General features: G+C 48.5%; 1 protein-coding gene across 1 annotated transcript in view; it reads left to right on the forward strand.

Annotated features, from left to right (window-relative positions):
* The first annotated feature begins 775 nt into the window (after nt 1-775).
* Nucleotides 776-10,297, forward strand: part of LOC126504971 (maestro heat-like repeat-containing protein family member 7) — a 33,241-nt gene continuing 23,719 nt past the window's right edge. Inside the window, exons 1-7 of the mRNA XM_050147596.1 lie at nt 776-841; nt 1,445-1,529; nt 4,241-4,305; nt 4,646-4,768; nt 4,880-4,959; nt 5,323-5,452; nt 6,869-6,955. Coding sequence (XP_050003553.1) covers nt 776-841; nt 1,445-1,529; nt 4,241-4,305; nt 4,646-4,768; nt 4,880-4,959; nt 5,323-5,452; nt 6,869-6,955 — 636 coding nt within the window. The remainder of the gene's footprint in view (nt 842-1,444; nt 1,530-4,240; nt 4,306-4,645; nt 4,769-4,879; nt 4,960-5,322; nt 5,453-6,868; nt 6,956-10,297) is intronic.

Raw genomic sequence — 10,297 nt, forward strand, 5'->3', positions numbered from 1 at the left:
GAGGGAAGGTAGTTCCAGAGCCTGTAGAGAGAAGCTGTGGGCATCCTAATCTCAGATCTGAGCATCCATTTAACTTTTAGCTGTGGGTAGTTAGGGACTTGATTTTGGATTTAACTTATTTTGTGGTGAGTTTGAACTTTTCTTTGCTGCACTGGGGATGGAACCCAGGGTTTCACACATGTTAGGCCAGTATTCAATTTTGTATTTTAGCCACTCGTTATCTGTTAAGCCAAGGAAATATATTTTTAGACTTTTTTTTAAATGTGTGTGGGTGTTTTGACTGTATGTGCATTATGTGTGTGCAGTACCCACTTCAGCCAGAAGAGGGCATCAGGTTCCCTGGAACTGGAGTTACTGTGAGGGTGTTGGTAATGGAACCTAGGTTTTCCAGATCAATGTTCTTAACTGTTGAGCCATCTCTCCAGCCTCCACCCCCAACTCCAGGAAAAACTTGAGCCAATATCAGAGGGCTCTGCTGAGATAATCTGTGCAGGAGGCAAGGCAAGTTAAAGGGGAAGGGTTAAAGAAGAAATTAAAAGTTTTTTCCTCAGCAGCCAGCCATGAAATGTGCCAGTGTGAAGACCTGGTCAGGCAGCAGTTCCTTTCAGTCCACAGGCTCCTTCTGCTGCGCCATGTCTGGGAAGGGCAGGCTTGTGGAGCACTTAGCCCCCCCACCAGAGGGCAGAAGTGGGATGATGAATCCCAGGGAACAGGAATGAAGCCTCTCTGCTCAGAGCAGCTTTGGGATTTGGCCTTAAGACACCCAGAGCCGTAGATGGAGACTTCCCTGAGAGCCAACTTGAGTCTGCCATCACCCCGGGGAGATCCTTGGATGGAACAGGTGCCTACACAAATCATAAGTAATCAGGACCCTTCGGGGGGCTGTGCACCTGGGGGTTGTGCTCCTTCCCCTGAGGGAGCAGATGAAGTGGGAAGCTGACAAAGGGGACCCAGCATGGGCAACATCTTGGGTTGGTTCTTTTTTTTTTTTAATATTTATTTATTTATTATGTATACAATTTTATGTCTGTGTGTATGTCTGCAGGCCAGAAGAGGGCACCAGACCCATTACAGATGGTTGTGAGCCACCATGTGGTTGCTGGGAATTGAACTCAGGACCTTTGGAAGAGCAGTAATGCTCTTAACCTCTGAGCCATCTCTCCAGTCCCCTTGGGTTGGTTCTTTTCCTGTAGTTATTCTCCCGTTTTCTGCACTCTGCCCCCATGCCGCGGATACGTTTAGAGCCTCAGTGTACACTAAGGCTAACAGCAGCGCTCTGCTATTGAACCACCATCCTCCAACCCCATCCTTTTCCTGTAAATGGTCAGGCTGTCTCCTGCAACCTCCCCCTATACTAACCCCGACTCCCCAAGAAGACCCAGCTCATACCAGGCCTGACGGCTAGTCCCATCACAAACTATTGGGTTCTATCCTGGGTGCGCAGACGAATCGACACCTCGAGAAAAATCTGAGCAGAGTAACGTTTCATCCATCGGCTTACAATTTCTTCTTGAAGCCGTGCTTCTCAGGTGAGCAGCTTTCTCCAGGCCCGGGTATCTCTCATCTTACTGCCATCGTTTGGAAGTGGGTGAGGATGAGGATGATTGCCTGACCCTTGCGGGAGACGCCCCTCCAAGGGCGCATGTCCGCTTACTGCTGGCTACCCCCACCCCCACAGCTCTAGTCTCTACAGGTCTGCCCCTTTCGCAAGCTTGCCTCCCTGAGAGGCCTGGAGCTGGGCACTGACATTGTCTAAGATCTTGGCCATAGCTCACCTAAAGACAACTAGATGTTCAGGGGAGCTGTAGTGCAGGCCATCAACCCCTAAAACAGACACCTGCAGTGTCCAAAGTCCAAGTTCCGACACCACCGGTATTTTTCAGTTTAAGAGTCCTTTATTCCTTTAGTGCGTGAGTGTGTGCTCACAATGTGCATACATGCTATGGCACACATGTGGAGATCAAAAGATAACTTACAGCAGTAGGTCCTCTCCACCAGTGTGGGTCTAGAAGATCCAACTCAGCCTCTCAGCCTTGGTGGCTAGCACCTCTACCTGCTCTTATTCTGTCCGTCTTCTCTTTTTTCCCCCTTCCCTCCTTCTCCCTCCTCCTCCCTCCCCTTCCTCCTCCTCCCCTTCTAGACAGAGTCTTGCTACATTACTCAAGCTTGTGAGTTGCCTGCCTCGGCCTCCTGATTAGCTAGGATTGCAGGGATGCAACACCATGTCTTATCCAAAAGTCTATTGATATCTGCACTACGATGCCCAGTAGACATCTCAGAATCAGCACGGTCCATGCTCCAGCTGAACTCTGTCCTTCCTGCCATTTCCAGATCTCCTCACGTCAACAAACAACAACCCAATCCTTCTAGTTTCTCAAGCCAGAATTTAACCTGTTGCTTGTTTTTTTTTATTTTTTATTTTTTTGTCTCCCCCTTGAATCAGAGTCTTGCTATGTGGTACCATGTACCATGGCATTTTTCCCCCTCGAAGCAGAGTCTTACTATGTGGTACCATGTACCATTGCACTGGCTGCCTTGGAGTTCATTCTGTAGAGGAAGCAGGCATCATGTTTGCACTGATCCTTCTGCCTCAGCCTCTCGAGCACTAGAATCACATGTGTGCACCGCCACAGCTTTCTTTGAATTTTGTTAGCTTTGGTATCTATTTTCACTTTCTGAGACAGGATTTTACTCTACAGGCCAGGCAGGCTTAAATCTCAACCTATATAGCCCGGGGTGCCCTCAAACCCAAGATCCTCTGCATGTGTCTCCCAAGTGCTTGGATGACAGGAGTGTGCACAGGTGTGTGCACAGGTGTGTGCACAGGTGTGTACACGGGTGTGTGCCACTATGCCTAATTAGATTGTGTTTTGTAGTTTTCCCGAGGAGTTGAACCAGGCCCTTCGGCATGTTGAGCAAGTGCCCTACCACCGAACCCCAGTCCTAACTTCCACACTCTCATCATGTCCACCATCTGTCTCTGCTAATCATCAAAATAGATTCCGGATCTGACAGCTTACTTCTGTTCCCTCCCTTGCTATGCTACCGTTTGTCTCTCGGGGCTGTGCTTTCAGTCTCTCAACTCATCCCTCTGAAGGTCCAGGCTGGCCTTGCACGCAATTTTGGCCGAGGATAACCTTGAACTCCTGATTCTGTCTCTACCTTCCAGATGCTAGGATTACAGGCATGCTCCACAGTCCTGGGCCGGGTCGGGGTGGGAGGCACTAATTTACTGAAGATCCCTCTGCCTTCATTAGTTCATTGAACTCCACAACGTGGAGGTCCATCTTCCCCATTGCACAACTGAGGAAACAAAGTTGAGAGCTTCATTTGCTGCAGGCTGCAGGCTAGTGAAAGGAAGAGCCGTGCTGTGCCTTCAAGCCCCTCCTGCTGGGATCGTGTGTGTGTGTGTGTGTGTGTGTGTGTGTGTGTGTGTGTGTGTGAGTGTGTAGGGCGATGTGGAAGAACAGCAGAGGCCTGAGCTCAGGCCCCTTATCTGTGCTGCTTTGGGGCCGTACACTGCCATAGCCTTCATTCTTATCCCTCTGAACTCTTCCCAGCCTCCCTCCTAAACGCTGTCTTCACCTTTCATTGCGGCAGGCCCTTTAGGTTATAGTCATCTCCCCAGGTCCATAAGAAAGGCTACCAAGGCCGACTTGAGACTCAAAGTCCATTCACAACCAGGAATTTCTTTCTTATTTCCTTCCTCCCTCCCTCCCTCCCTCCCTCCCTCCCTCCCTCTCTCTCTCTCTCTCTCTCTCTCTCTCTCTCTCTCTTTCTTTCTTTCTTTTTCTTTTTTCAAGACAGGATTTTTCTATAGCTTTGGTGCCTGTCCTGTAACTAGCTCTTGTAGACCAGGCTGGCCTCGAACTCACAGAGATCCACCTGCCTCTGCCTCCCGAGTGCTGGGATTAAAGGTGTGTGCAACCCCTGCCCAGCCATAAACAGGACTTTCAAAGGCAGTGTGGGACAGTCCCCAGAAATCTGTGGGGCGCTGAGAGTGACTTAAAGGCTTCTCCCTTCCTAATCATTCTCGAATCAGTGGCCACACCTGATGCAGAAAGTCTAAGTGAGAGCTGTAAGTCTAAGTGAAAGACCTGTGAGAGGCGCTGTGCGTGCCCACGCTGCACCTTGGTGGTTTTCTGGTCTTCTCAACGGAGGGGGAGGAGAAGAGAGTCTGTCCTTTCTAGCCCACCTGATGAAATCAGCTAACCTCCTTCAATGACACCCCCCTTTTCAGGATTGTGTCAATCAGAAAAAGAAGCCTATCAGCTAATTCTGGACTTTATGGAACCAGGCGAGATGGTGAGAAAATTCTCTACGGCTCTCTGAGAACTGAGGAGCAAAGGGGAAAAATCTGAAGGTCCATCTTTCCTTAGCCCTGTTCCTGAAGCCGCCAGAATGCCAGCTCGCTAGGGGCTCTTGGAGGCCAGGCTACTAGACAAGGCGGCAGTACCCTTCCTCTTTAAAGGACCTTCCTTGTAGACTCTTTGCCCTCCTGTCCCCAGAAGGCTACAGAGGCTGGAAATATCAGTGCTGTCTAGCACCGGGGCATAACCAATACTTCAGTCTGGTTGAGACCAGGCAGAGTGTGGAGTGCAGGTCTCATGGTCTGCCCCGAGACTGGTTTTGTCTTCTGCCTTAGTCCTATTTAGAGAAGCTGAATTTCCTGAATGCTGTGGCAACTCTGTGCAGTGTTGTGCGTTACCAGGCAAACGGCAACATGAATAACTACTATCCCAAAACGCTTCTGGCCAAGAAAATTGAGGTGAGAAAGAACATAACTCTTAGTTGGTCACTGGGTTGAAGGTGGCAGTCCTTCAACCCAAGACTAGTGACCCTCTCTGAGGTAAATTCTTATTTTCCCTGATCCTTCTAGACATTCATCCGGCAAGAACCTACCGATACCTTGGATAGTGGAGTGCGTCAGCGAGCCATGCTCTGCATCGTGGCCCTGAGGTTCCTTCCCCACAGACCCTCTCCCAGCCCCTGGGGATTCTGGTCCTGAGGACATTTGGGTTGGGAAGACAGGCAAAGTTTGGGAACTTGGCTGGAGGCTAAAAGTGGCAAAGTCTATGGTTGTCACTTCATCTGCTTGCATCCTGGGACCAGGGGTGCCAATTGGAAATCTATTAGGGTATCGCGTGTAGGAAGTCTCCTTAGTCAGTGTTCCCCCACCCTGACAAGGAGTCACTGAAAAGTGGTCCATGGCTTGTACCTCAGAGAATAGCAGAGCAGCTTCCCCCAGAGGGTTCTGAAAATATCCCTCAGCCTCACGCAGGCCCCCCGAAGAAGTCCCTTGTTACCCGCTTCTCCTCCAAGCCAGGTGAAGCCACCTTTCCACTTATGCCAGAAGCTGGACCTGGTCAACGTGAGCATCACCAGCGTCTTCTCCCTGCCGCCCATCATGCCCAGTATAGACCGAAAGGACAGCGCTAGTCTCTACCTCCAGGTAATGGTGGTGGTTGGTTTTTTTGCACTTTTGGGGGACCCACCACCCAGCTCTCAAATAAATCACGTGGAGTCTTATTTATAACTGCCCGGCCTTAGCTTGGCTTGTTTCTAGCCAGCTTTTTTTTTTTTTTTTTTTTTTTTTTTTTTTTTTTTTTTTTTTTTTTTTTTTTTTTTTTTTTTTTTTTTTTTTTTTTTTTGGATTTTTTCGAGACAGGGTTTCTCCATAGCTTTTTGGTTCCTGTCCTGGAACTAGCTCTTGTAGACCAGGCTGGCCTCGAACTCCCAGAGATCCGCCTGCCTCTGCCTCCCGAGTGCTGGGATTAAAGGCGTGTGCCACCACCACCCGGCTTAGCCCAGCTTTTCTTAAATTATCCTAACTACCTTTTCCCTCTGAGGTTTTATCTTTCTTATTTCTATATATCTTACCTTCACTCTTATTCCACAGCTGGCTGGCCTGGCCCTAGCGTCCTCTCTCCTCCTTTTCTTGCTCCTCCTCCTTGGTTCTCTTCTTTATTCCCTCTGCCTGCCAACCTCGCTGCTAGCTTTGCCCTTGCCCCGCTATTGGCCATTCAGCTCTTCAGTAGGACCATCAGGTGATTTAGACAGGCACAGTAACACAGCTTCACAGCGTTCAACAAAGGCAGCACAAGCAGAAGTCACACACCGGGAAAGACTAGTCTACAACAAGGCAAGCACCATTATTGTCTCTTGCTGAAGATCTCCATGGGGGTGACTTTGTTTTGGGGATCACCTTCTATTTGCTTGCCTTCCTGGCCTTCTTCCTGCTCTGATCCCTCCCTCAGGACCCCATGGCCTCCATTCTGCTTGCTGTCATCCTGGGCTTCCCAAGGAATGGTCATCACCCACATCCCTTCTCCTTGAAAGTCCACATGACAGCTTTAGTCTTAGACTAGCAATAAAACCCACAGATTATATAGAATAATTGACGAAAGGACTACCAAATTTTCCCAATAATATTTGGTTTTAAAATCTGGACAGGGGCTATAGCTCAGTGGTAAATCACTTGATTTGCACCCAAGAGGTCTTGGGTTCAGTTCCCAAAATGGCAAAGATAAAACACAGAAGTCTCCATAACCTGGGAGTATGACTAGTTAACACTGAGAATTCCAGTAGGCTATCTTAGTTGGTAAGAAGTATCTACAGCCTGTATTTTACTATTGGCTACAAACTGAGATGGGCCTGCCCCCACCTTTAGTAAGCTCACTGAGAAAGCTCACCACCAAGGAAAACCTGAGTGGAACTGGTGTGTGAGCAGATGCAAGGACAACAGAACCACGCTGGCCCACTGCTCCTTCATCCTGTAGGCAAGACGGACGGACAGGTGCTCTCAGGAAGCTGAGTGCGCCACACGGAAGTCATCCTATGGTATACCCCATGTCTCCTTGATCCTCAGACAATCCAGGCCTTGGATGACATGCTACATGCTCTTGTGTTGGAACAAAGGGGCCCCGACATGCTTATATTGCAAAACTTCATAGAGGTAGGTGGCTGTTTTTTGTACGTATGCAGGGCAAGGCAGGAGGAGTACAACAATCCAGTCTCTGACAACAGTCAGAGAGTCTCCAGCCCCGCCATGTATAAACATCACTGGAGGATGCAGTCCTGCGTCTCCCTCAAGACACTCTGAGGGGGACATTTGGAGACCACAGTCATCAGGCTGCGGAGCCTTTTCTGTCTAGAACTAGGGCATGCTGGGACATTAGCAGCACCCATGTTTATGTTATTTTTGTCCAGCTTACACTTGAATCTTCTTAGCGTGTTTTCACTGCTCTGTGACGGAGATCAGTGTTCCCCCCATGGGCTGGTCTTCTACCTCTTGATGAGAAGTACCTCCAGCAGACTCAAAGCATTACCAAGTACTTTTGTTTTTCTTTAGTTGACTTCAAATAGTCTTAGTTTTGACTAACTTTCACTTCCTGAGAACGAATTTGAATTAGGAAAGTAGCCAAGGGTTCCCTGGAAATAATGTTCATGACCAAAGTGGTTATGGACTGGGCTAAGATATTTTGCCTGAAATTCTGTAACATCACAAATAGAGATAAGAGTGTCCAGGTAGTGTGTAAGACGGTCTTGACGAGGGCTGTCTGCAGGAGGCATTGGCTTGTGTGTGGGGAGGGACTGAGTGCGCTGGAATGGACTGTGGCTGGCGTGTTTGCTGAGAGGTATTTCCATGCTTTATAGACACTCATTGTGAGTGTGATAACAAAGCCCTGTTATTCTTGGAGTTCGAGGGGGGGGGTGGAGGGGGCACTGAGCTCTAGTTCCAGCCATGGTGAAGTCCTCAGCATTCATTACTAGGCTTCTTGTTCTCCAAAGAAAAATGGTGCCTGGCATAGTGCATATGTCTATAAATACAGCACTGAAGTGCAGAAGCAGGAGGATTGCAATGAGTTTGAGGCCAACCTGGGCTAAATAGCGAGACTTTGTTTTAACTATATATAACAAAAGAAAATAAAACGGCACCATTGCAAAAGTTTCCAACTTCTCATAAAAAATGGACTATTTTATTATTTTTAATATTATTTTTGTCAAAATAACTGTCTACATTTTTCTCTTTTTTGCTAATTGAAAATACATACAATATACCCTGATTATAGTTTCCCTTCTCTCTACTTTTCCTAGTTCCTCCACACCTCCCTCCCCTTTCCTCTGGATCTACTCCCTTTCTGCTGCTCATTAGAAAAGAACAGGCTTCTAAGAGACAGCAACAAACACGACAAAATAGAATAGAATAAGTTAAGTTGAAAACTTTCATATCTAAGCTGGACATGACACCCCAACAGGAGGAAGAGAGCAGGCATAAGAGCCAGAGACCCACTTTCTCATAGTCAGGAGCCCCATAAAAGTACTAAGCTAATAGCTATGGTACATACACAGAGGACCTAATATGTGTAGACCTGCGTAGGCCCTGGGCTGCTGTTCAGTCTCTGTGAGCTCAGATGCACCTTGCTTACTTGATTCAAAGGGCCATGTTCTCCTGGTGTCCTCCATCCCCTCTGACTCTGAGAATTTTTCTGTTTCCTCTTCCTCAAGATTCCCTGAGCTCTGAGGGGAGGGATTTGATGGAGATCTCCTTCAGACTCTCTTTCCATATGATGTCTGGCTGTGGGTGTCTGCATCTACTGGGGAGACCTCTCTGATGAGAGCTGGAAAAGGCACTGGTCTATGAGTACAGTAGTGCTTGGTTTTACCAGGTCTCTGGGCTATCTAGTCTCTGGTTCCTGGGTATCCTAGCAGTGCTGGTACGGGTTCCTTCCCATGAAGTGGACCTTAGATAAAACCAGACATATGTCGGCCACTCCCACAAGTTCTGTGCCACCATTGACCTAACGTATTTTATAGGCAGGACTGATTGGGGGTCAAAGGTCTTGTGGCTGGGTTGGTGTCCATGTTTTTCTTCCAGTAGCCTGAAAAACATCTTCCTGCACCAAAGAGACTAGACTATAGGGGTGACGGCTCGACTTCTATGTGTTCAATGAGCTCTGTAGATGTTGTCCATGACAGCTGACCCCACCATCAATTTGTGGAGGGCAACCCTTTGTCTTAGCAGCAGCCTGGGTTGTTTGGGGGGATTTCCACGGGACTCCCTTGGTCAGCAACTCAATTGAATGCAACCCAGACCCACTGCTGGAAGCCTTGCCTGTCTACAATAGACAGCCACCCACACATCCTGCATTCCTAGGAGTACTCAGAGGGATCACTCTCAGTTAGGGTTTCTATTGCTGTGAAGAGACGGCATGACCATGGCAACTGTTATAAGGGAAAACATTTAATTGGGGCATACGGTTTCAGAGGTTTAGTCCGCTATCATCATGGTGGGACACATGGCAGCATGCAAACAGGCCTGGTGCTAGAGAAGGTGCTGAGGAGGTTTACATCCTGATCCACAGGCAGTAGAAGGAGACTGTGAGCCATTAGACTTGAACTTCTGAGCCCTCAAAGCCCGCCCCCACAGTGACACATTTCCTCCAACAAGGCCACGCCTCCTAATAGTGCCCTGTGGACCAAGCATTCAAACACAGGAGTTTGTGGGGGCCATTCCTATTCAAAATACCACTTTCCTCTCCCTGACCCCCATAGGATTGTAGCAGCAACATAAACCAAAATGCATTTAGTTCAGTTCCAAAAGTTCCCACAGTCTATAACAGCCTCAAACTTGTTTAAAAGTCCAAAGTTCAAAGTCTATTTTGAGACTCAGCAATCTCTTTTTGTTGTTGTTGGTTTTTCAAGACAGGGTTTCTCTGTGTAAGAGTCTTGGCTGTCCTGGAACTCACTCTGTAGACCAGGTTGGCCTTGAACTCACAGAGATCTGCCTGCCTGCCTCTGCCTCCCAAGTGCTGGGATTAAAGACAGATGCCACCACCGCCCGGCTTCATAACCTCTCTCTTCTGTTCTTTATTCTAAAGCCAGAATCATGTAATCTAAGCTGTCAAGTTCTGCTGCCTAGGGGGGCTGGAACATGGTCCCCTCATTCAATAACATCTTTACTAGCTGTTGTTCTTTTTTTTTTTTTTTTTTAAATGCTGCAAGATCCCCGCGGCAGTAGGCAGCAGAAATGCTGTAGGTCCCAAATGGTGGTAGCGGGCCATGTGGCGGCAGGCAGCGGGCTCTGGGAGCAGCCAGGCCTAGGCAGAGATGGCTGCTGGTCTCAGAGCAGTGGTGGCGGGCCACGTGGCAGGAGGCAGTGGGCCCCAGGCAGAGATGGCTGCTGGTCCCTGAGCAATGGCTGGTCCCAGGCAGGGAGACACATGGTGGGCGGGCAGAAGACAGAAACATGGATAGACATGACATGCAGGGTGAGGTTGAATGTTTATTCAGGGGG

The sequence above is a fragment of the Alexandromys fortis genome, unplaced genomic scaffold, assembly GCF_014885135.2.
Source record: "Alexandromys fortis isolate MF-2015 unplaced genomic scaffold, M_Fortis_MF-2015_v1.1 scaffold_58, whole genome shotgun sequence".
NCBI lineage: Eukaryota > Metazoa > Chordata > Mammalia > Rodentia > Cricetidae > Alexandromys > Alexandromys fortis.